Source organism: Desmodus rotundus, chromosome 4 (genome assembly GCF_022682495.2).
Source record: "Desmodus rotundus isolate HL8 chromosome 4, HLdesRot8A.1, whole genome shotgun sequence".
NCBI classification, from domain to species: Eukaryota; Metazoa; Chordata; class Mammalia; order Chiroptera; family Phyllostomidae; genus Desmodus; species Desmodus rotundus.
This window is the reverse complement of record NC_071390.1, coordinates 140,562,312-140,590,087: the sequence shown is the minus strand read 5'-3', so window position 1 is coordinate 140,590,087 and position 27,776 is coordinate 140,562,312. Positions and strand designations below refer to the sequence as shown.

Here is a 27,776-nt window from a genome sequence, read left to right as displayed (position 1 = left end):
CTCAAATTTGCCAACTGAATATCAATCCAGTGACTGTCTTTAAATATGAGACTGAAGAGTTTCAGAACACTCAGAACCCGAACAAGGCAGTTTTGCTGAAATCTCAGGAAAACAAATTTGGAATGTGTTAGCAATTTTGGAAGTGGAAATCTAATCTACTATCTGGAATTCTATGAAGTGAATGGGGATGATCCATCCAAAACAGTGGTTAACACAGACATTTTGAAAAATGGCATTCAATGACTTCATGTTAGAAGTAGGAAGGTATATAATCCATCAAAAAAAATGGAAAGAGAAATTCCAGATTGAGCACATCCCAGGGCAACTTGGAAAGAGGACTCTCCTGATCCCCTGTGGGAGGTGAAGATGTGGCTTGCTCTATTAAAGGAAGCCTTGGGCCACGGGTAATTCACCAAGGAGTAAGTGGCTGCAAAACCCTTGAAGGCCCCAGTGTTTTCATGAGCCTCATGCCCTTTCTTTTCTACCTAGATGCCCGATGGCCTTTGCATATCTAGAAGCATTGTGATGCCTGCTGTCAACTGAGAAAGCCCGATGAGTACTCAGGGAGGGCAGTTTAAGGTTCACAGCAATGGCTTCAGGCTTTCTGTTATCACTGGCATGAACAGAGATGATTAAGGTGCTTCTCTGTTCTCCTCCGTGTCTCTAGGCATACGTGCTGTTGCAGCATTTCAATTTGTGGTTGCCTGAAATGGGAAGCAGACAGAAAGGCAGCAAAGTGAATTAAAACAGCCACAGTAGAAGCAAAATGACTGGAGTAAGAGCGGAAGCTACACCAGCTTGCTAAAGCCAAAGGACACCTTTCCTGCAAGTGCATCCTTGCCTCTTTGCAAACTGCTGGTGGCTTCACTTTGCCCTGCTCCAGAGATGGTACAGGGAGTGACGGTGCTCACATGGCTGCTGTCTCTCACCATTATTTTACATGTGGACAGACTTGAATTTGTAATTCTTCAAAAATACTACTTAGCAGGTGGGGGAGAAAATCTGTGCAGGTAGCACGAGCTTCAATAAGCACAAGTAGATGGGGGACTCCAGTGGGCACAAGCAGGGTTTCCCGACAGCCACTGAGGCTGGACCACTGTTTTTGGGCCCGGGGACAAGGGCTTCCGGACCATGGTCGAAACATGCTCTACTCCTCTAGAAGCACCTCACTCTCTCTCATCCCTTATCTCTTCTTTTGAAGAAGAAAAATGGTACTCAGGTCATTTGAGTATAAAAACAAACTTACTGCTGTACAAAGAATTCCAGTGGACACAGTATAATGGCACACCCCACTTCACTACTCATTTTAATGTGAAAGTGGCCAACAAAAACATCAGGCTTTTTTATTGGAAATCTACTTCCAGTTGTTGTCACATTCTATTTTACTTAAAGTCCAATCCACAAGTGAATCTTGGCTTTCTTGGTCAAAAAGGAAGGATAACTTCTCTATCCTTTCTGGGTTTTATGTCCGACCATCAGTTAAATACTACTCTCCTTGCATCCAGTAATATTTGCTGCAGGCCTATGGATGATTTATGAACATTAACAAATGTATCTAGCCTTGTTTCATCCCTGATGGAGGTAGTAATCTGAATGAGATTTCCCAAGATGGGATCTTTTGAAATAGCCTGGTCACTTCATGGTGATATGGTTTGGAGCGATATCCATGGAGTTTTACTGCCAAACCATGCTTTAAATAGACAGGCCCTCTCACTTATTATAGGCGAGAATCTCCTTATTCTTTTCCCATGGGGTTACAGCAATGGAGACACGCACAATGGTTTCAGACTGCACACATTGTCAGTAGTATACGAGTTTCTAGTCAAGGGAAATACTTGGTAGAGAGGGCAAACGTGCCACAAAGAAAGAAGAGGGGCTGCAGTGATGGACACAGACACGGGAGCCGGCCTCATGGGGGTGTGTGTGTGTGGAAACGGGAATATGAAGGAAGAGGGAACTGGAGAACCTCATTCGGACTGCCCTACTGTCATGAGTCCGCCACGGTATCTCCTTCCCAGTTCTTCCAATTTCGGACCCCATTATTAAAAAGGAATCCATTATGCTTTGATTCTTCTCATTGCATCCCCTCCTTATCTTCCAGAGCCATAATCTAACGAGTATAATTAAAGCTTAAGGCATCACTGAAGCAAAAGGGAGTGTTAGCCAGTCCTCCATGTAGCTGTGTAATTTTTATCATTGTCCTCATGAAAAGAAATGCTGATTGGATGCTCAGGCAAGGAAGACACCTAATTCAAGTGTAAACCAGATGTCTGTAGAAGGGGCTATCTCAGCCACCATTTCTTTTCCCCTCTTATTTACCACGATTAGGCATGATGCACACATGTATGCATGTGCACATACATACACACAAAACATAGATACACACAAAAACATGCACTTACAAATCATTCAAGCTTCCATTGACAGGCTTTGAAAAAAAATCTCTAGTATATAGCAACTCTGCCTACACATAAGGGTTTTTAAAACCACTACCTCCAACGCCAAGTTCTTCAGTTTCAATGCTGCAGCTGCAGCCCAAAGGAAGACAATGATACATTGGTATAGTGGCCACCGAGCAGACGGGGAAGATCACTGGGAGAAGGCACTGCTAGTGCGAGAACAGAAAGGAACAAAGAAAATTAATGTGGGTCCCAGATTCTGCTTCCAGGCTGACTCACTCATTGCTTTGTATCAAGTGCTATTTCAAAGTTGGAAATTATTTCCTCTCGCCAGATTCTTTATTACCAACATTTAAAAAGTCAGTAAAAAATCAGGAAGAAGAAGCCCACAGTTATTTATCATTTACTGGAATTTGCATTCACAAGTGGCCAGCAACTAAAAAAACAGTTTCCTTTGAAAATGTTTAAACATTTTTAAGTAGATAAAAATGCAGTTTTGCCCTGGCCAGTGTGACTCAGTGGATTGAGTGCTGGCCCACAAAGCAAGGGGTCACTGGTTTGAGTCCCAGTTAGGGCACGTGCCTGGGTTGTGGGCCAGGTCCCCATTGTGGGCATATGAGAGGCAACCACACATTGATGCTTCTCTCCTTCTCTTTATCCCTCTCCATTCCTATCTAAAAATAAATAAATAAGACCTTTTTAAAAGTGCAGTTTTTTCTTTTGTCCTTTTATGCAATTGACTTTGTATACAGAATATATTGCATACTCTTTTTAATAACAAGGTAAGAAATATACATTTACAACGTAAATTTTTAAAAAAAATCCTTGAAGTAGCAGTTATGATTGTAGCTAAATGAGAAATTTAATGAAAACATGTAGAAATCAGTTTTGCAAAGTTTTCTTTCAAATGCCTTTGGCCACAAGTGGGATCAGCACTGTGAATCCAAAATAAAATAGATAAATATGTGACTGATTAATAGATATTGTCTAAAAGATGAATGTCAGTGTGTTCTGTAGTTTTATTCTTTGAACTAAAGATAGTGTAAATATACAAAGTTTACGAAAGAGAAATTACTTGGAAAAGAGAAATAGTATCACCAGTGTTTAATTCATTCACTCAATTCAGTGCCATGGATTCCAAACTATTATTTCAATTTAATAGCTCAGGCTTGAAATACCATATAGAAAATAGCTCAAAACAACAGTTCCCAGGGGTTGCAAAGCTCAATTCTTCTCTTGGCTCTGGACAGATTCAGACATCTATGCATTGAGGGATCGGGAGCAAAATGGTTTGCTTTTAGGGATACACAGAAAGAAAATCAGGGCAGTATCTTTTTATTCTGAATGTTACTACCCATTTTTTTTAATTTTTATTTATTTAGTTTTTATTCAGTTGCAATTGTCTGCATTTTCTCCCCTTCCCTCCACCCCCACCCCAGCCAGTCCCACCTCCTTCCCCCACCTCTACCCTCTCCCTTGATTTTGTCCATGTGTCCTTTATAGTAGCTCCTATAGACCCCTCTTCCCACTATCCCCTCCCCATTCCCCTGTGGCTATTGTTACAATGTTCTTAATTTCAATGTCTCTGGTTATATTTTGTTTGCTTTTTTCTTTTGTTGATTATGTTCCAGTTAAAGGTGAGATCATATGGTATTTGTCCCTCATCACCTGGCTTATTTCACTTAGCATAATGCTCTCCAGTTCCATCCATGCCATTGCAAAGGGTATAAGCTCCTTCTTTCTCTCTGCAACTACTACTACCCATTCTTAAAAAGACCTTTGGTCATTTGATGCCTTTTTAAATAGAGTGGCATATTACAAATTTGTTTATGACAAATGCAAAAGAAGCAATTACTATGAGTATACACATGCATGCTTTGTTTTAAAGAGACCCTGATCTACCTTAAAACTGCTTTGAAAATTCAAGGTGTAGATGTCCTGTGCCTGCTCAGCAAAGTATGCTTAAAATAGAAATGCAATACTTCATACCTTAAGTTTAAATAATCAGAAACCTTTAAATATCTTCTGTATTTGTAATGGCCCATTTTTGTGTAGACCTGATAGTCTTTCCACCTAAATCACAACATTTGGCAAAGATACAGGAAATGCTTTTGTCAAAGGTCCCTAGAAAGTTGTGGGTATCACACAAAATTACAGAACACCGCTGTTTATCACAGGCCTATATTCCTTATTTTTTCAGTGAATTGGTGCTAAATTATAAAGTGCTTATTAATTTGCTAGATAAAATAAGGCAAAGACCTGGTGTGATTTAGCGTACCAGACTGGTATTAGTATTTCTAAACATTAAGCAAGCTCAGGCCAGATTCAGGACCCTACAAACCTTCATGGGAGTAACCAGTGGCACTAATATTCCCCCAGATGTAGTAATAAAAGCCATGCTACTGGCACGCCTGTTCCCACTCCTATTCAGTCTTTGAGCCACAATCATTTTATTATTCTATTTCTAATTCTGAAAAAAAAAATCACAGAAAAAGACTAGCCTTTAAAACATAGTACATTAATATAAAATGGGACTGTCCAGTGAATGACCCCAGAAGCTCTCTCTTTGCTCTCCAGAAACCAGATAGCTGAGGAGATCATGAAGGGAAGTAGAACTTGCCAACCCAAAATATGCCTTTTGAGATACTGGTTATTTCAAGCTGGTTATTTTCAAGAAGCCAAAGACTCAGGAACAAACCTCTGTTCTCCCCACAAGTACCTAAAAGGAATTTAGATAGAGAGAGTCTCATCCAGAAAGGGAAATTTCATCACAGATAGCTATAGTTTAATATAAATTAAGTGTGACAGATGGGGAGGAACCTAGCAAGGACCCTTTGATCAAAGTCTCTGTGCCCTATGGTTAAAGACGGCCCAGCGAACATTTATTTAACCAGCTTTTGCTTTTCCATCTCCATGTGAATTGCCTTCCTGCCCTGTGAAGTCCCAAACCATAACCCACCTCCTCTTCTCCTTAGCTCAAGATGACATGTAAGCTCTTAACTGTCCATTCCGTCCTCAGGTCTAATATTCATATGAAATCCCCATATATACTTAATAAATTTGGCATTTTCCTTCTGTTAATCTGTATTATGTTAATCTGATGATTAGTAGCCAGAAGAACTTCTAAGCATAAGAGGAAATCTATTTCTCTGCCCCCACAATAGGATACACTGTCCACAAGCGGATGAACTGACCTTGAATGCAACATTCCACAGGACCTGAGAACCCCACCCGGGTGCTGGTAGCTGACATTTTCTAGGCCCCCTGAAATGGCTGGCAGGAAGCCTGAGCTGCGTGGAGCTTGATCCTTCAGTGTTTACTTCCCTGTGCAAAGCTCTCTCCGTGCTTGTCCAACGAGGAGGAAAAGTGAGCAGGACACACCGCCCCTCCTGGAGCACTAGCCTGCTGTGGGCCACCTCTCCGAGGCTGCCAGGAGGACAGCCGATGGGAGCATCTGCTGGCTTTTCTGCTCTTGAAATCCAGCCCACACTTAGTGCCACTTGCTCCTTCACCTTGAACCCTTTGCTCAGTGAAGATGGGACACATTCTGGATCATCAAACCAATTAATCTGTTTCTTCAGCATGAGTTTTTCAAATCTATTAAAATACAGATCTAGACCTATGACATTGGGCTGTAGTACAATTTTTTATTGAAAATAATAATTTTCATAAAAGTATATTTTAAATCTCCTGTTCAAAGTTAGTCAGAGCAAAGAAGAAAAATGAGATTGCAAGAGGATAAAATAGAAGATCAGATGATTAATAGTTATCTGGTGTTTTTCTATATTAGAAGTCCCCTATCACTGTCACTAGTTAATACAAAGAGAGACAGAGGACATAATAGGGTCCTTGTGAGTGGCTAAGAAACTGAGGTAGGAAAACTCTGCAATATTCTTATAATTAATCTCAGGGTCCTGGTGGGGGAGGTTAAATACACTATTTCTCTTTGGACATTGAGAATTCAAGTATATTATTCACTCTGAAACATAATTCTTGTTCTGCAAATAAATTATGACTAACACACTTAATAATTTTACACCCTGTATGCATCATTCCAAGGACTATTTCCATGCCATATCTATAAGTACATTTAATTAGTTCATGAGGAAGCATCATAGAGATAATGCAGTTATTCTTTATATAACTCTTTGATGGACAGTTATGAATCTTTTTCCATTTTTGTTTCAATAAAGACCTAGCATGTCAGGCAAAGAATAATCTACAACCAAGCAAGATATATGATAGTCTATTTTAATTCTCATTATCTTTTTAGAGGATGAGCAATAATTGCAGATCAGTTCTGCCTGCTTTACTATTTTCAGTGAATTTTTTCTTTAAAAACTAAAAGCCCTCATCAATATTCCATAAGAAAATGAATGGGATTAAATCAGAAGTTTAAACTACATGTTTTTGTCATTTACCAAAACAGAGGAAATAGAAATAGATTTTGTTGTCAGTTAACGCACAATCTTTACAATGCAGCGTTGAAGACGTGAGGCCAGTACCCAACCCACACGAGATGGGTGCTGCCCAGGGCTGTGGTCGGCTCCCCTGCAGTGAAGGCCATGGCGAGGATCTGCAGTCAACCCTCAGAGTCAAGCAGGCACCAGAAGGTTGGGGAAAACTTTGTCCACAGCAGCTAATGTAAGCTAATGATTCGAATCTAAACCTTCCTCAAATTCCTATGCTCATCCATAGCCTTTTCCCTAACTACTGTCTCATGTCACTCCACAGTTCTCATCGAAAGTTAATTCATCTTTCCATGCCCGGATGTGGGTTGTTTGATGAAATCCTCACTCACCCCCAACCCAGGGCAATATTTTAGGAGCATCAATGCAATCTTGCCTTTTCCTGTTTAAAAACTTTCGGTGGCTCCCAAGAATTCAATATTTTCTGGGTAAATCCCAAACACCTTAATATAGTGTTATGAACTAAATGTTTGTGTCCCTCCAAATTCATATGTTGAAACCCTAACCCCCAATGTGATCAAATTAGAAAGTGAAACCTTCGAGAGGTGATAAGGTCATGAAGAGGGAGCCCTCATAAATGGAATTCGTGCCCTTAGGAAAGAGACCCCAGAGAGCTTTCTAGCCCTTTCAGCCATGCGAGGACACGGTAGAAGAATGGCCCTCTATCAGTCAGGAAGCAGGCTCCCACCAGACACCAGATTTGTCAGCACCGTGATCTTGGACTTCCGAGCCTGCAGAACTGTGAGAAATAAGTACTTGTTGTTCAAGCCACCTTAGTCTATGGCATTTTTGTTATAGCAGCCCAAGGGACTAAGATACTAAGTATAAAAGGAAGTTTAATGTCCTGCCCCTGCTTATCTGTGGGTAACTTACTGTCTAGAAATACTGATCCGTGGCCAGCTTCTAGCGCTTTCTTCATAACTTGGTTCACATTCCCTCACATGCTTTCTCATCATTTGTGGAAGCAAATCCGACACCTACATGCATTTGAGAAACTTCAGTTCACTCTTGAGTCAAATAGGTGTGGTCCTTTAGGACTAATCCTAGTATCCCTTTGCTCAGCTTTCTGTTTCTACCACCACATACTGAAACCTCTGGGAATGTAACTGGAATGTAATCCCCTAAACTGGAAGTGTTTCATTAAAGAAATCTACAGAAGCTTTTCACATTCACCATAAATATAGTAACAGAGCTGTTCAGTATCAGGTGGTACTTTTTTCCTTCAAAAAATGTCACAAACCTTCATTATCACATGCATCTCACATGGAACTATTCTCTTTCATGAGATCACTATGCAGAATAGTGGCCTGCAAAGACTCAGCACAGCCATATTCTGCTAGTTTCCATTACTCTATTTCTGTGAAACTGGGCAATGTGTTTGATTACTACCCTGTATTTTTATTCATTGTTGTTAACGTTCAGATCTCTGAGACATACGAGCAGTAGGCTTTTCATTATCTGAGAATATTCTGATGTATTCTCCATTCTGCAAACATACTGTGGACATTCTGCCCACATGGGGTATTATGGAATTTGCCTTCTTCTTTGTAAGATAATCATCAAAGCAACCACACTCTTTTTCAGATTAAGCATTTGACAGTGATTTCTTGCCTTTCAAATATATTACCTAGTGACAGAGGACAATAAAATATTAGAACACACACAAGAACCAGGTGTGCAATAATCAGCAATTGCTAACTTTATAAAGAAACATATTTTACAAGTTATAAAAATAAGATGCAGACACAGGGACAATGTAGACCATAACAGAAGATCAAAGAGAGTTTTCCCCTAATGCATTTAGGAGAAAAATGGTTGATCTCTGTTTTAACTACTTTTATCACATGTACTTGGTGACCACTCTCGGATGCACCTTCCTCAGGGCTATAAGACAAACACAGATGATGCAACAATTGCTGGAAACGCCTGCAGTTTTTAACTTGATACCAGAATGGGAAATCCATGCAACATGCTATTGGTAAGCAACTCAATTTAAACTCTTTCAGAACATTACATCCTTAAAACTGCTAGCTGCTAGGGGCTCTAAGTCCTTGCAACTTAAAGTGTGGCCGGTGGTCCAAACACACCTGCATCACCTGAGAGATAGTGGTCAAGCTGACAATGTCTGAACCAGTTTGGATCATAAAGCTTCACTGACGTGATCCATAAGCCCTATTTTTAAATCTTCTTTTCTTTTAGTCACCCAGGTGCTTGTCAATCAAGACAAAAAAAATCACACTTGATAATCATTTTCGGAAACCCTTTCATTGTCCCAAGAGATGCAATATGAAGCTCCAAATATTGCATGTGGATAAAAGCGCGTATTTGGTTCAGTGCCTTAGAAAGGAATTAGGAGTTGATGTCTGTGAAGGAGGAGCTATAATTTACCAATACCACTGCACAGGAATGAGATAACAATATTGTGCTTTATGAGAATCAGTAACTCTCACCAAGCACTGTCTGCTAAGGCCCCCTCCGTTCTACAAGGCACTGCCGAGTTCTCTGTGCCAGAAGACGGAAGGGCAGCTGGTAGCGAGGTGAAGATACATGCCCTGCTCATCCATGCATGTGCCCTGGGGTCACGCGTGCCCCAAAGGCTGCTCAAACAAGACTGTGCTGTGAATGGAATTCTACTTTACCTGAAAGTTCTGAAAGCATTTATATTCCCGAAGTCATCACAAAAAGTAGCACAGGAGTGATTGCTTTATGACACCTCACTCTAAATGCCTACAAATCAGAGGAAGGCACTGTTCTTCTCCTTGGCTAAGTGGTTACATGTCCACACAATCAGAGAAAATACAAGAAGAAAATCTTACATAAACCAACACTGATCAACAGTGGCATTTCTTACTGTTGAGTCCCTGCTTGTTCAACAGGAAATACAATTGATTTTTAAAACACCTTTCTATCTTCAAGGGATGGATTGTTTTTTAAATGGTGACAACAACAACAACAAACTTCAGTTGGAAGAATTCTTTAGCCACGATACCAGGTTGTACAACCCCTCCTTTATCTGTTCTTGTGCAGAGCCAGAAAAAACAGTCACAAATTTAAGAGAACAATGAATTTGTTTCATAATGAATCTGTGCCAAAATGGCAAATGTGCTATTGTCTTTTCTTTTGACTTTGTTGAGTGAGAGTGGGATAGACACTCCAGACATGGCAGCAGCGAGGCCGCGCACGGGAATGCGGCCGGTCGGTGTCAGTCCCACTGGGATGCGGATTATTTTATGAACCACCACTGTAGCCAGGGCCCTCGGGCAAACTACTTCTGATTCTTCAGACCGACTGTGGAAGCCTTTCAAAGAAAAAGCACACATAGTCATTCATGCTTATTGCTTGTAATGAGCAATAGAAAGCAAAATGTTTATTCCTGAGAGATAATAAAGATCATGTCCCAGTGCCCAGGACAGAGTAGTTACTCTATAACCATTTGGTTCCTTTCTTTTTTACTCCTGTTTACCTCAATCCAGGAGAAGTACTTTCCCCCAAAAGAGATATAACAGTGTTCAAAAATACTATTTCAAGGGCCAGGATAAGTACACTTTGCAGAACAGTTTCTGACATAGGTTTTTGTTTCCAGCATTAGCGGTGGTGTCAAGACATGATTTATGGGACTTTACATCCCCAATCATCTTTATCAAAGATCCCCAGAACCCCATCAAAAGAAATAAACTCTCAACATAAAGGCAGTCCTCTTGTTGTAATATCTAGCTTCTTGGAAGACAAGACCCCTTCCAGCCAGACTGAAGTGCCAAACCCACTCTCACACTGATATCTGGGTGCTGCAGCGGTCCATTTATCTTCCCCTGTATATCAGAGAAAGTCAAGTACAAGTGCGAAATCTGAGGGGCTGGGCGGGCCTGAGGTTGAATGCCAGCCTCTTCACTCACTAATGGGAGTCCTTAGAAAAAACACTAAACCTAAGTCTATAACTGCCATCATGTAGAAGTCACTGCGATTACCAGTGAACCTGGGGAAGCAAATCTCTCTCGGCTGATGGGAGGACTATCCATACAATGCCTGGGAGATCTAAACGCCAAGTGAGTACCCGGCAAACAGCTTCCTGAACCATCCTTGAACTTTCTTTTTACTGACTTGGAATCACTGATATTATGTGGTGTCCCTCTGTTAAGGTAGAAAAAGAAAAAACCCAGCTTAATAACAAAATCACAGCTATAATAACAACTTGGATCATATTTTGAGGAGTGTAATACATCCCCAAGCAAAGAGATTTTCTATTTCACAAGTGATTAGGAAAATTCAGCAACCTGCATGGAGATCACAGAGTCCTAGGAATCTGTGTTCCCCTCTTCCAATCTCAGTGGGTGCAGTTCTGTGCAGAGAGTAAACACCTCCGCTTCTGTTCAGTTCCCCTTCCTTTATGTTACACCCTAGCTAAAGAGCTTCTCAGGGAAGAATAATGTTGCCTACTTTGTGTTGCTATAACAACACAGTTGCCAAAATAGTAGGCACACTGTAGGAGTCAGAATAGCCTCTTATAGATATTGTATGACTTCTGCTCCTGGCACATGCTCTGCTGGCTGTTAAGGGGCCTGGATGAGGCCGCCAGGGATCACCAGAATCCACGCTAATTAAGGAGATGGAGAGGGGTTTTGAAAACTGCCGGGCTTCTCACAGGCACAGACCCCCACTGGCCTGTGCTTCAGATCTTCTGAAGAGTCCTCTCATTAATGAGGGAACAAATGGTGCCTTGATACCATTGGCAGGACTGTGTAGTATCTGTTGCATGAAGTTGGGTTTTTTCCTAAATAATGAGTAGTTCAGAGCAGTAAAAAGAACGATGCCAGATTCTTAAAAAAGATTAGGTCTGTCACCTGGAAGAAGTTAGAAACAAAAACTTCGTAGTGAAAGAATACACAACCAAACAATGGCCACACCACGATGGCAGCAGAACTCTGACCCCGACCTGCAGAGCAGCCAGTGCAGGGAGCCAGAGCACTGGGCAGCAACTGGCCGCCAATGGGCAGGACTTCAGTAGTAACTGACAGCTTCCCTGTTTTTTTCTCCTTGCATCCAATTCAGGACCAACCACAGAAAGCCACACATGCTCCCTCAACCAATCACACGAGATGCTGTTTTTCAGTAGCCCACCTCCAGCTTCTCCAGGTCAGAGCTTACATGAAGATATTTCTTTTTTTAACTGAAACCTTTCCCACTCCCCTGACCATTTTAAGCCTCCACCAAAGGCAAGTGATGGAGGCTGGCCCCCTTGCCATGGCAAACTGAATAAAACAGCCCTTGTTCTCATTTGGGTGGTTTGTGCTCATTCCCATAAGATTTAAGTTTGTTTTTGTTATATCTAGCACAATAACTAGTTCAATTTTATGGTGTGCAATGCCAAGGACAATGGAAACTTAAGCCATGCAACACTACCCTTGAGGCCTCTGGGTCACCCTAAAATCTGCCTTAGATCTGCCCTCAGCAAACTTGCAGACTCAGCAAACCCATGTCCAACTCCTTCCTCCTCCACTTCATAGCTCTATCCATAGCAAAGAATTACGTACAGTCAGAGAGTGACCAACCATCGCAGTTTGCCCAGAACTGCCCCACTTTTAGCATCAATGGTCCTACCCTCCAGGGAACCCCCAGTTCTGGGCAACCCAGGAGAGCTGGTCATCCTGCGAGACTCCTCAGCATGCCACACTGTTCTACAACTCAGTCACCGCGGATGTAATTCACTCCGCCAGGAATCCTTTCTTACCGCCGACAGGACATTAACCTGGGGGGCTCCTCTCAATTTGCCAAGCCCTTGCTTAAAAGCCCACTCCTAGCATTAACCTCTCTGACAACAGCCCACCCCCCCAACCCCAGCCGATGATCACTCCCTCCTCCATGCCTGCCACGCTACAGCCTATGTATTTTCTATATATACGACATGGCACAGAGATGACTTGATAATAGCGCCGAGACCCCCTACATAATACATTCCTTGCAGGCAGATTCCGTGCCCTCTTCATCTCTGTGTCCCCTCACTGTCGTCACCCACCAAAGCCTATGTGTGTCCACTTCCTGAGTAAATGAATTATGGGTGATTGAATGGCTTAGCTATTCATTCATTTGATATAATTATAATTACTTATTATTGAATTCCTAAACATTAACCAATTAATTATTTACTAATGAATTAAATTGACCCTCACCAAAAAAAGTCCAAAAGTTCTAGGTTGAGCTGAAGGGACAGCATATGCTGAGTGCCTCACAAGAAATACATTCATCAGCCCATTTCAATTACCCAGAGTGCCTACCTCGATCTGCGTGGCGTTGTCCTGCCCGTCGTCCAGCAGCAGGTCTGTAAAGCTCCTGGGCTCTGGGGAGTCTTGGCCCATGCTTGCTCGGTTCGTGTCCACAGCCTTGAGGGAATCCGTGTGCCTTTTCCACCGGTGGCTGAAGGCATGTGTGTCTACTTCTGTCTCCTCTTCTGCTTGCGGGAGGGCCTGAGGAACTTGATATTGCCAGTCTGTTTGAAAAAGAAGTAAAATAAGGTGTTACTACTTGCTAGGAATCATACACATGCTATCAACCTGAGTAGGAAAAAAATTCTGCTAGTCATGAAAATAGAAAACTAACTCATACAAGTGAAATCTGTTTAATTGCAGTATTTTGAGTTGGTGTGCACGTCTCGGAGTGGAATGCGATTTTAGGACACATCACAAGTTGCGACAATGGTTAATGTGCAGATGCAGCAGAGTCTCTCAAACAGACGTGCAGCCCTGAAGCGATGCATTTTTATTCCCTTTCTTCCCTGCCTTCCACCCACACTTCATATACATTCTCCAGTTGTTCTGAGAACACAAAGCTGTAATCCAAACAAAGCAATGAAAATCAAGTGATTCTCAGGCCATGTGAAAATAAAAGTCTGACCTTGTTGACTTTTGAGCTTCTGTTTGTTTCACGTGAGTTATGCTCAACAGCAGAGAAGCACTGATGCGTTTGAATAGGTTAAGTAATACACGGAATGATCTTCATGTAAATGTGCTAACCTGCCTTGTAGCTCACAAGTCAGACCTGGTTCACTGCCGAAGTCATTTAATAAGCAACACCCTCAGGAAGCATCACAAACGTTCTTGTTCGCTTGTGCTGTTCCTACCTTGGAATCTTGTCAGGGAGGCAAAGAATGACAGTGATAGGCACTTAGAGAAATGGATGGGAAGGCAAGGAGATCAAATCACAAAGCATTTGAAAGCCATCTGCAGGGACTGGCCCAGCTCATCCTGCCACTGCAGGAGGGAAAATTAAATTTAATCATTACTCCTAGTCTTTCATTTCAGGAGGTCAGCAGGGAAAGGTGTAGCACAAGCATGAGAAATTCAGTTTCTGACTAAGAAGAACAGCGTTCTTCCACACAATACTACCAAAAGATATGAACAACAGGCTTTATAACTGGCAGGATATGGGTTCAAAAAAAGCTAAGGGAGCAGTGATTTAATTATAACTGTGATGTTCCCCTCGATGCAGGAACATTTCAAGAAGCCAAAATGTATTTAATGTGGCTTATAATACCACTGAATCAGCTATTTGCAACTCTAATAACTAAGGTAAGGCTACCAGTACTCACCACAGGCAAATGGTCTAAAATATCTCCCTTTTACCTCAAAAAAGCGATAATTCTTCTAGACAGAGAGAGACTATTCTTTGGTTTCATTGTGAGAGCTTAAAAGATCTCCCACTGCCTGATGCTTTAGTGCATATGGTTTAGACAGAAACTCTACCACGGTGTCGGCAATCTAGACCTTTCCATGGGCTCATAAAATAACAGAATTTAAAAGGACCATGGAGATGGAAATGGTCAAGAATGCTGCAAAAATCACAAGAATGAAGCACTGTGTTCAACTCATAGAATTGCTGTAAGGCTGAAAAGAATTCATGTACTTTAAGAGTTGATCACAGTTGCCTCCCAGCCTCCAGGAAACGTTTCCTTTTTATACTGCTGTTCCCACTGGCATTTGAACGGTGCTCAGGGAATGTCTGCTGAATGAATGAACGAACGAATGAGTGAATGGGTGAATGAACTGTTGATAGTCTCTTTGGACCAGGCAGAATTGCACAATAGGAGAAATACTATACAAGGATTCAGGAAACCCTGGGTGAAATTTTTCCTGTTATGCTTGCTAGATATGGGGTCTGACATAATTCACAAAACTCTCTGTGCTTTAGTTACCCGATATTTTAACTGGGCATGAAAGTGTCTTACCTGCAGAAGCAGGCCACTCTTCATGAGGGTGTCAGGCTCTAAGACCTGACTCTAGGCAGAGCTACATAAAGCGATTTGATTTGCTTTATTTACACATTCTGCCTCATTACCAAAAATATACGAGGCAGCTTACAACAAAAGCAAGCAATAAAAGTTTTGTAACAACCAAATTAAGACCTCCTAGCACAACACTTAGGTTAACTGTAGAGTTGTGCGTTTGCCTTGAACCAGGGGTGGTGGCTATCGGAATAGAAGGAGTCATGGAGGGACAACTGAAAATCTATACAGAGTCCTTGTTGGAAACAATGTAGACAAGAAAGTAGCAAATGTAATGTAGTTAATGGATTAAATGGTCCTAGATATAAATTTTTTTTTTAATCACTCAAAAGGAATAGCTTGAACCAGAGGTATTTTCCTCTGTAATGTAAATTAGGGAAAATATACTGAAAACTTCAAAGACTTAGACTTTATTAAAATCTCAAAACAGAATTTCAAAGCAACTCTGGGTTTCTATTAAATTGGTATTATTGTTGGATATTAGTTGACTGGTAATAACTTTATCACTATCTTTTCAGATGTTTATAGCACAAGACAAATATAGTACTTTCCATGATGCCTGTTAGACCAGTAATGCCAGCCCGAGCCCCTGAGGCCCAGGCAGAGAGTGGATGGAATAACTAAACTGGGGGAGGGGCTGTCTGCATAGGGATTGGATTTCTCGACTTCCTTGAGTCCCCTCCCCTTTCTCATTTTCTCCCTGCTTTCTTACCCAAGAGAAGAAATAAAAAGGAGTTGCAAAATTTAGGGAATATGAAGTTCATATTCTCCATGGTGAATTAAACAAGGCAGCCATCGCATAGACTGAGGTGGTACTAATACATTAGCAGCCTATGCAGTAAGCAAACCAAAACCTAAGCCAGTACATTCCTCCAGATTAAAAAATCAAAACCTAAGGACAACCAGTCACGTATAGCCAACTCTGCTTTCCCAAATCAAGCAGATGCTTAAGCAATAACCAATCAAATAGTTTCCTCACTTCCTTCACTTCTACCTTTTCTTCCTAAGAGTCTCTCCCCTAGCTCCTGTCCTTAGAGTGCTCTCGACCACTCCTGGTTTGGTGCTCTCCCTCTGGAATTGATTACTGCTCAGGTAAAGTTGAAATTTTTAATATGCTGAACTTTATCTTTTCACACCACTTACGCTGAAGTTTGGGATGTTTCATTAGTGTGTCCCACTGTTGTTTTGGCAGTGACCCCGCAAGCTCTGTCAGCGGGATTATTGGGGAAGGCAAATTCAGCAGGCGGGTAGGCCTCTTGTAGGAGACAACAATAAACGCTCACTCTAGCACTTACAAGGGTAAGTCTCCACATAGCTGTGGAGTTTTGGTGTCTATTTTTTTTTTAAGTTTTAGCAGGGCCCTATAAAATTTTTTCTTGCTTTACTGTCATATCAGCTGTTACAGACATTGGTTGGTTTGTCTCCATCATGGATGGGCTTGCTCCTCCTAAAATCTGCTGCCTTAAACTACGTAACGTCAAAATGGATCACTTCTGGCTCTAATTGTATTTACAAAAATGCAAACAACATCTAAAGGAGGACCTGAGAGTTTTCTAATGAGAAAATTTGTGAGCTTTCTGAAGGCCATGAATTTTCTTTTGGTTACTGTTTTAGAACCAATTCTTTCTCTCTGTTTATGTTCTTTATAAGCACGACTACGCAATCATCTGTAGGGGATGTATCCCCGAATGCTCTTAATTCAGTAGAATGTGGTTCATCAGGACCGAAGTATAAAATTGGCTTAGATTTTGGTCCCATTTCAGAATCATTTTAAAAGAAGTCAAAAATGGATGTTTTACAGGAATAAAGACTGAGAAAAACTGCCAAAACCAACCACAGGCTGGTTTATCTACACTGTAAATTATTCCTATTCACTTCAGGAGCTTTCAAACTGAAAAATATTTTAAATCACCACCAAAACAAATCATTGGAAGCAAGATGAAGGGATATACATAATGTAATTTTCCCTTCCCAGCTGCAGTGAAAACAAAAGCAACAGGAGGGATCTTTGAATTGTGTGTTTGAACAGACTGTTTGCTTTCTGTCCACTATATGTGAATTAAACCACCACAGAAAAACCTTCGAAGGTAGTTTTCTCCAACATATTTTGCTACAGTTGCTAATCACACATCTCATGGGAACATTAAATATATCTAATAACTCCCATTTAGATATTAAGAGAGAAAGCTTAAAGACATATTTTTGTGTATATAACAAGTTAAGTTGATCTTAACACATTCTTGAAATATTTTATTCAATTAAAATAGACAATAAACTGTTATTGAAGAAGACTTCATTATATTTCAAATAGAACATCACTATGAAACCCAATAATGTCTAGTTAATGAAAGTAAAAGAAGAAACACATGTATATTCTCAGATTATTTTGTGCCAACCTTGCAAGTCTCTTTTGTGCCATCATATACTGTAAGATGAACTAACATAACAATATTAAAACAAAAGCAAAGAAAACTGTCCTGGGCTGGATATGCGCATATTTGTGTTATCCTAATGATCTTGTCTAAGTACTTTGCATTTAATTATGATATGTTATATGTTGAAAACATCTTTAAACCCATTTCTTAAGTCTTGCATACAAATCATACGCACAATATGCATCCAACCACCAAGAGGTAATTACATAAATTGATGTGGATCTTACGTAATTAGGGTCCCTCAAAACTGCACTTTTGACAAGCACTTTGGTCTACACTTTACAAGCGAACAGAATCACCTCTTTGAATCCTCTGCAGAACATTAAGTTTTCTCACTGCAAACAGATTTACTGGCTAGAATCATCTGAGAATAGATAAGTTATTTGGCTAAGGTAGAATGCCACATGGCTTTGCATCTCAATTTATTGTCAAAGTGAGGAGGGAATTACATCCTTGGTTCTGTCTCATAATGAAATGACTATGCAGCGGACTTGGCAGTTTTGACTGATAGCCTTACAGAGTAAGAGAGCAGCATATAGAATGTTCTGTTGAGAGATATTAAAGGGCTTGAGTAGGACCTAGACGTCCCAATCTTTTTAAACTTCCCATGTAATTCTTTGCACCTTCATGGTTGGGGGCCACTTCTCCATGTCCTGGTTCCACCACGGAAGCCTTAGGTCACATCATCACCATCTTTTGCCTCCTAATTGGTCTGTCTTCAAACTCCTCCTTATCCAATCTTGCTACCAGATATACTTTTCAAATATATTCACATCTTTCTTCTGATTAAAACCTCTAATGGTGCCTTACCACACAACTGTATGCTCCTGTTCCAACCAGTCTCCCCTGTCTCTGACTCCCCGTCAGGCCCTGTGCTCCCACCACACAGACTTTCTCAGGAATCTCTTTACTGCATTGAATACAGTTACTTCCGCATAGAGGAAAGCCTTTCGTCACTCCAGACGTTGAGAAATCTCACCATTCCTTCAACATCCAGCTCAGTAATTGTCTTCATAAATGAAGCTTCCCCTGACTTTCCCAGGCAGAGCTAGTTGAGTTTCCTTCTATAATCCAATAACACTTTTTACCTTTTTAAATACTCTTCTGCCTCCCTCACTTGAATGTAAGATCATGCAGAAAAAAGTTAACACAGCAGGCCTGAGACTGATATCCTTAGAAAATTATGTTTGTAAGGCCCTTGGCTGACATCTGAGAAATTAGAATTAGTGAGGGTTCCCACCATTCCCTAAGAGATACAAGTAGCTCGCTGTGGCTAAACCTTTTGGGCAAACAATATTGTTTATGCTGAACATCTCCCTTCCTTCTGGGACTCGAATTTGGGCATGTGCTCCATAGAAGGCAGTTTTATGCACGGCCCCCATTAAAACACCTTGGGCACTGAGTTTCTGATGATCTTCCTTGTTGACAACACCATTTCACTTGTGTCGTCACAGCCCGTTGTTGGAGGAGTTCAATTTCCTGGGTCCTCCTGCTGAAGTGGGCTTTTGGCAACTAGCCCTGGTTCCCCAGAGTACCTGCCCCTCTGCAGATTTGGCTTTATACCCTTCTGCTGTTATAAGTGAAAGCCATGGGCCCAAATATATGCTGAGTCCTGTGAGTCTTTGCAGCATATCCCCAAACCTGGCCTGGAAGGTGCCTGATGCAGAGATGTTTTAGAACAGGGACTATTGCCTATATTTTTTGTCCCATCAGTATAAGGATTGACCCTGACATATAATAATTATCTAAAGCTTTTTAACAACAAATTAATGAATGAGAAAATGAATGATAATGAATGATTGGCTGGGTTGCTGCTCATTTGAGAAAGCATCTTAAAAGCTATGCATGCAATTTCTTGTCCAAGTTTTTAACATTTTAACCATCTTTCTGAATAGTCAGATAACAGGGTGGAAGGAGGAGAAAACTATGGGAAAGCAAATCTATAACAGCTCCTATTTGTCTTATATGAGTTTGATTCCAAAATAGCCACTGGCCAGATGAGTGATGTTCAGCAACACTTAGCGCTGCAGCTCATCATCTCGGTGTTTTTCCGTTAATGGGCTCAGTAAGAAATACACCACATGTCTTGCAAGAATGTGGGCATGGCCCAGTGAAACTGAGAAACTGTGGAGTAGATGAAACAAGGACAATTTTAAGTTAAAAGTAGAAAATAAGTGAGAATTAGTCAAGGAGTTTGATATATAAAAGCTCAGTCTCTGAGGCAGCAAAGCATGGCAGCCATAGAGGCCCAGCCAAGATGTAGGAGCCTACACACCCCCTTCTCCGTTCAGCCCCTTCTCTGACTTCCGAGTCATTGAGGGGTTCTGGGTCACTGTAGGGTGGATCTCTGAAGGACATCAGGCAGTGTAAGAAAAATATACGAAACATTAAGCAGAATGGGAAAATCTAATCAAACACTCCAAATGGGCATGGAATTAATTTATACTTCTAAAATTTAATAATTTTCTAATTTTACTATTAAATAAAAATAATGAACCATTTTAATTTTATATAAGAATGAAAAATTATCCTGTGGACAACATACTCAACTTTATAAACAATCACTAATAAAGTTTAAGACAATTTTAAAGTACTGCTACAGATTAACTAAAGTATAAATAATAATAGAAAGATTAAACCTACGTTAAGTTAATGGGAGTTATTATGTATTGCTTTTAACATGGATTAATAATAACAGTAACTAATCTTCATTTAGGATTAGTTAAATGCCAGGCACGTTTTAAACATTTGCATACCTTAGTGTATTTGTCATGCAGTATTACTAGCCCATTTTACATGTGAGGCCGTCGATGTGTAGGAGAGGGTACGTGATAGACTAGGAAAGCAACCAGAGCTTGATTCAGAGGCTTAGTCTTAACTATTATCTAATCCACCTCTGATTGATCTTCCAAGGAGTCAATGTAGCATTCTGTTACAAAGTCTAATAATATGACAAAAAGAAACAATCTAAAAGAAAAAAAATTAAATTAGACATACATAATGGGCTATTTAAATCAGCAAAAATACGTAAACAAGCCAGCATCTGAAAGCAAATAAGGAATGCAATGCCCCTCAAGTTGACGTGCCAATAGGAGTAAGTTAAACAACATTAATGTAAAAACACAGCAGAAAGTAATAGCATATTAATATTGATCATATTTTTATTATATCTTGAAAGGTTGGGAAGTACTTTAAAATAAATAATTAATTCTCTTGTTAATGAGGAATTTTCTATTAACTGCCTAGTAGAAATTTAAAAAAAAAAAAATTCCTTTGAATAGATTCCAGTACTTGTTTTACTGTGATTTAACCGGCTGTTTCATAATAAAAAGGCCATTTGTCAAATAACTCAGAACATTCACTGATTTTTCAGATTAAGTTGTCAGATTTGAAGAATAAACTCATTTTCACATGAGCCATAATCTACAATAATTTACAAACAGAGAAAACAGTATTTTCTTAAATCTGTGGATCTATCTTTTAATAAACGCTTGGGATTTTCTGTAGAAAGCCCTGTATCATGAACCAGCACGTACGTGGGATTTGCAGGTGTGTGTGACTTCCTGCCATCTGTACAATCAGAGGGGGCAGCTTTGTAGCCCTTACAGGCCCTCCCAGCCATAACAGTCTGCCACCCACTGGCTAGCTAAATATCTTAACATATTTACGGCTATTTTGGATCATATATTAAATATTCAATATTTGTTTTCAGGTTTTCTATTTAACTTGTGAAAATTAATGCACTGTGAGAGTTTAGAGTCTCCACAGCACCTAGAAAAACCCTAAAACTTGTTTGGTAAGGCACTTTAACACGTTTATTTGCCATTAGCCATCCTACTCTGCTACCCTTGTGTTGTGCAGTGAGAATAGGCTACGCACAAAAAGCTAAGTCCCATGAATGAAAACGTGACTCTGCCAGCTTGGGGAGACAGAAAATTCTATAAACAAGGACCAGTCATGCCAATAGAATCTCTAAGGAAAATCTGAGTCCTCTGAGCCAGAACAGACCAGATGGAATCAATTGTTATAATGGTGTCCAGTGTTGAAGACAATGTCCAAATGCCTGGGGCCCAAATCACTGAGGGCTTTCAATTAAATCATGGCTGGCAGATGTCTGAGAGACTCCATCTCCCTGCATCCTGCTTTCGGGCCACATTCAGTCGGGGAGTCAGAATCTATAATGGCCCAATGTTGAGCTCAGGCTGAATTAGCCAATGGCCACACATGAAAACCAACAAATGCATTTCTGTCAGGTTATGTTTTGTAAATATTATCCAATTTAAATTATATAAATCTTAGTATCAAAATAGCACCTAATTTCTACAGGTTAAATGTGTGGACGTGGACAAGAGGCCAGTAACATTTTAAATTTCCTCACCACAAAATTATCTCTGTTGTTTATTTTTTATTTTTTTAAAGATTTTGTTTATTTATATTTAGAGAGAGGGGAAGGAAGGGAGAAAAAGAGGTAGAGAAGCATCGAGGCGTGAGAGAAACACTGATTGGCTGCCTCTCGCACACCCCCAATGGGGGACCTCGCCCTCAACTCAGGCGTGTGTCCTGACCAGGAATCGAACTGGTGACCTCTAGGTTTGCAGGCCAGGAGGTTATAACTGTGTAACCTCAGGAAAGTCCTTGACCTTCTGGGCCTATGTTTCTCTATTAAAAGATGACTTTAGTAAGTGGAAGACATAGTCTTAGAATCAAAACCAGCAGGATTTTTCTGAAATTTGACTGATTCTAAAGCTCAATGTGAACAAATTAATAGGTTAACTGCACCCCGACTCCCTACCACCCTGCAAAGAGATGAGCAATGCCCTCCACATAGTGCAACAGCTGTGTCAGCTGTTTGACAAGGCCTCTAGCTCTGCGCTCAGCCCTATGGTCTGGTCCGTGCCCCTTTGACTGACCAAAGACTATTAGTTCCTAAATATCAAATACCATTCCTGGATAAAGGTGAAAAAAAGAAGTGCAAAATCTACATTTATGAGCTCCCTTCTTCTGTGTGCTAGTGTTGAAAATACAGGATAAACAAAATATTGTCTCCAAATGCTCTAGTTAGAGACTCAGTCATTACATAAAACTCACAAGCACAATAGCAAACCATTAAAGAATGAATGGTAAGCAGAAAAATAAAATGGTCCTATATTCAGCTTTATATAAATTTAAAAGGTCAGCAAAAAAACATCAACAGCACGCATCATGATTAATACTCTGTGTATCTATTTAATTTTTGACCTACAAAATGGCAATCGCATATGGTATATCTTAATACAAATATACATATCAATAAATATACCAATAAATTTTATTAGTCCTCAAATTAAAAAATGGGCAAATGCCATAAACAGATAACTTCCAGCAAATTCCATAAATAGATAATTCAAAGAAAATATATATACTAATAAATATATAAATTGTTTAACATTATAAGAAGTTGAAGCAATGCAGTAAAATACAATTGCTTTCCCTACTACATTCACAGAGATTTATAATAAAATTGTGCTTGTCAGTATTTGATAACATTTTTTCTGAAGCAAGTGTTGTATTATCTAAAATTGATACTGGGACCATAATTTTAATCAAAATTTTCTATGGGAAATTTTTCAACCTGTAGTAAAGTCTTCTAGGATTTGATACTGTGGAAATATTCTTAGATGTGCAAAAAAAGACATGACTTGTGTAACAAACTGTATATAGTCTTTGAATTGGGTAAAATATATATCCATATATAATTTGTATATTTGTAAATAACTGGTTTATATTACTATATGCCAAAAAGGACAGAAAGAAATACCTTATAGTATTAACAGTACTTTTCTCTGTATTATGCAAAATGGCAGCAACCAGTTTTTGGTTTGTTCTTTTGGCATATCTTTATTTTAAACATTTTCTACAATGTGCTGCTTCTGTGTTGAGAGAAAAATAGTTCTCAGTCTCTACTTTTTGAAGGTCAAGTTCAAATATTCCAACTTGGTCAAGACTTTATCATCATCAACATGTCATTTTCCTAGGCAGAGTTTTTTTAATGTGATCTCATAGAACCACTCTCAATCCTATTGCTGTGTTCTTCTCATCGCATTGTAATTATTGACTAAGTGTCCGTCTTCCACAATCTACCATGAGCTTAGCCAGGAGAGGTGTCATTTACTCATCTTTGTGCTCTTTTCGGTTATTACAATAAAGTTCACTGAAACTGCCCAGGCTGCCCTGTCTGTCTGTTTCCTGGGGATATGTCACAATGTAGTTGGGACGGTGACCTGGCATTTCCTTCCCATCATGGCAGCTCTTCCTTAAGACAATCTTCTGTCTCTGCTTAAAATTCCTACACTCGCATACTTAGACATGCTGAGTTACTTCATCAGACCATTTAGAAGCAGGCCTGCCAAATTCTGTGCAATTTCCTATACTTTTCTCACCTCTTTCTCTATATGTGAGTAAAAAAAAAAAAGTTCAGTGTTAAAACACTATTACATCAAAGTATTTTAAAATGTTCAAAGATTACCACAGCAAATTTTCCCTGTTATTCTTTATCTCACATTTGATTCACATATGTCATGAAACATATATTCAAACAACTTTAGAACCACAAAGTAATAGGTAAAACTACTTAGTTTTAACATTTCCAGAAACTTTATAATAAGTTCTACAAAAAAATCACAGAAAAAATGTATGCTTCTGAATATCAAAGGCATTATAAAGCAAGGATTCATAAATAACATCAGTTACAGCAGAAAGTGTATGATTCTTTAACCCAAACTGACACTGGTATTTATACTTAAATATGTAATATATACACAGAAAATTGTATTGCTCCATTAAGTGTTTCTGAGAATTTACTTGCTAATTACTTGCATAATTTACCCACTTGCCCAGTTCTCCTTATGACTAACTCAAACTATTATTTGACATAAAATATCTTGACATAGAATAATATATATTTCTCTATGTAAACCTACAATTTTAAGTTAAAAAAAAAACAAATTATATTCTAAATAGCCTCTTTTACAAGAATGGGAAACGGCAAGCCCAAAACTGGGGAAATGATAACAAATAGAAAGTGGAACATCTTACAAACATGGAACAGACTGACATTGACCAGAGGGGAGTGGGGAGGGGGACAATGGTGGAAAGAAGGGGAAGGGACTAGTCAAAAAACATGTGTGAATGACCCATGGACATGGACAATTGTGTGAGAATAGACTATGGGAGCAGGGGTGGGATGGGCGTAGGAGGGCAAAGGGGTAAAAATTGGGACAACTGTAACAGAATAACAATAAAAAATGATTTAATAAAAATAAATAAATAAGTAAAGTTAAGAAATTTTGGTCTTTTACAAACTGCATGTACTTTTAATAATATATTTTAATCCATTGAATTTAACAAGATTTTTGTCACTTTTTTTTGAAAAGAGAAATACTTAAATTTGAATATTAACTACTTTTCATTCTAATAACAGTTTTAAAATAAAGTTCCCAAGAAATTTAGAAATGCCATGAATGTCTAAATTTTGTAACTACTTTCCTAAATAACATTCCTAATTAAATTGTATGATTGCATATATTTATACTGATTACATATTTAACTAACATTGTAAATAACCCACAATCAAAAAATTACATTAAAAAAGAATTAAGACAGGAAAAACTGTACTAAAATTAGATTTCAGTTTCTGTGCTATATTCCTAAAACATACACATAAATCAGTTAACGATTCAAGCTACGGAAATGAGATGGAAATCCAAAGTACCATTCCATCCACTTAGAGATTAGTAAAACTCTGGAACTTTTACAATCCAATTGTTTCTTCTCCTTTTATTCTTAAATCACTTTGTTGTAAATGGTATTTTACTCATACCAACAAATGTCAGGTATACTGGAAAAGTCTCTGCTCTAAGTACTTAATACACATTTCTCAAAAAGACCCTGCTGGGTAGCTCAGTTGGGTAGAGTGTTGTCTCCACAGGCCAAGGTTTCAGGTTCGGTCTCCCGTCAGGGCACATATACGAATCAATCAATGAATGCGTAAGTAAGTGAAACCACAAATTGATGTCTGTCTGTCTGTCTTTCTCTACCTCACCTTTCTTCTCTCTAAAATCAATGAATAAAAATTTTAAAAAACTTCCCTTCTATGGGTATGCCTACTTCAGTCTGTGACCAAGAATAATATCTGAATTTCATAAAATAGTTTAAAACCTGTAACTTTCATTATAGGGCAAAAAAAACCTGCTTGCCAGAGAATTGTCAAAAATTTTATTTTGTATATTCATTAATGATCAGTATAACATTAAGTTAGGAATTATTTTTTTTATTTCACAAATAAGCCATATCTGAGGAACGTGGATTAAAGAAATCTTGCTTCAGTTCATAAAATTTTTAAGTAATGGATTTTATACAGTTTTTTATAGTAAGCATCTCTCTATATTACTAAAAAGTCATTATTCATATTACAGAGTAAATAACCTAGGTGGCTTTACAAATATTACTAACTTAAAATATTCTTTCTTCTAATATCAAAACTTTGAAAATTATACAATTTTTTTAAATAGGAAAAAAATTAAAATACTTATTATTCTGCCCCAGGGTGCAGAATTATCACCTCAGAGAAAAGCCTTCCTGGATATATTTCTAAATAAATGTCTGCAGATGTCTGTGTACAAAAAAGTGTGTGTGTGTGTGTGTGCCTGCGTAACTTGTTTATTCCAGCACTGCCAAATAAATATGTTACTGAGCAGATGCTATATTGAAGAATAATTAGTGTCTACCGCAAACAATCTAACTACACCTCAATCGTTGAACTTTTAAGTTCATACTAGAGGCTGAAATTTTGTGATCATCCTCAATTCTTTTTAGAAACAAATTCTACAAGAGTGATCTGTACTCTACTGTACACAGACTGCACCAGTTCTCACACTCACCAGTGGGGCATGAACGTGGGCATCCCATATTCCCATCAATCACTTCATGGTGTCTTTCCAAAAAAGTTTTGCCTATTTATTAGGTGGAACCTCACTATTTTGATTTATATTTTTGATTGTTAATGAGTCAACATTTTGATGCTATTTCCATTTTGACTATTTTATTCAAATCCTTTCTGTGGGATAGGAAACTCTACTTTTTTAATTAAAGAACTGCTTAGTTTAGGAAATACTTTTATCAACAATACTCAGAAAATCATATAAATTGCTGTCAGAAACAACTTTATTGCAATTGACACAATTTTTCCTAATACATGGGAGTATTATGTTGTTCAGTTGCTTTTCATAGCTCTGCCTTTTAGGGAAAGATGAGAGGATCATGTTTGCCTACACAAACACGGTGTCTACATGTTTACTTTCAGCACACGTCGTTGGGAAACATACCTCTAAAGTGGGGGAAATGCTTCTGCCCCTTCGGAAGATCCTGTCTAAAACATTTTATTGATCATTTCTCATACTGCTGGAAAAGTCACCCACTTCTGTCGGATTGTGCCAGTTATAACACAGTACCTACAGAAAGAAGTGTACCTGTTTATGTCCCTAACTCAGGGACCTTTGTCTAGCAGGAGGACCTTATTAAAGTACAAATCAAATATTTTCTTTGATCCATATCATCATCTACATTAGCCTGTGAGATAAAATAATAGCATACTACCTTTTGGATGGTAAGTTTTAAAACATACTCTACAAATATTTGCTTATGTTTTAAAATTCTATAGTTTATTAAGCACTCACTAGGGTTTGTTTGTTTGGTCATTCTTGGAGTAAATCATAGTAAATTATTTTTGTTGTTGTTGTTGCCAGAGATCTAAATATGGCATTAATAAGCTAAAACTAATGTGAAACTTTGCTAATATAAGCATTTTAGTTCTTATCAAAAGTGCTAAAATATTGACTCAAAAAATAACAACACTGAAAACAACAGAACATTTGATTTTGGAATGGAATAGTGAGAATATTAACATATTTTATTCTTGTCAAATTGTACAATTTGGAGATGATGTCACACATTAAGTATTTCTTTTTAGTAGCTGTGTGGTATGGGTTAAAGCATGCCAGCTCTAAAATCCATTGTGAAGTAAATATTCACACTTGATACCTCAGACAAAACTCTAAATACTACATTCAGTCAATTTCGAGTACCGTAGGTAGCAGAAGTATAAGGATTATTTGATTTTGAGAGAAAAGATTAGGCATGACTTCTGTGACTCACAAAGTTAATG

General features: G+C 38.9%; 1 protein-coding gene across 1 annotated transcript in view; it reads right to left on the bottom strand.

Annotated features, from left to right (window-relative positions):
• PLXDC2 (plexin domain containing 2) overlaps positions 1 to 27,776 on the bottom strand; it is a 395,504-nt gene that overhangs the window by 212,108 nt on the left and 155,620 nt on the right. Inside the window, exon 3 of the mRNA XM_024576153.4 lies at positions 13,138 to 13,349. Coding sequence (XP_024431921.1) covers positions 13,138 to 13,349 — 212 coding nt within the window. The remainder of the gene's footprint in view (positions 1 to 13,137; positions 13,350 to 27,776) is intronic.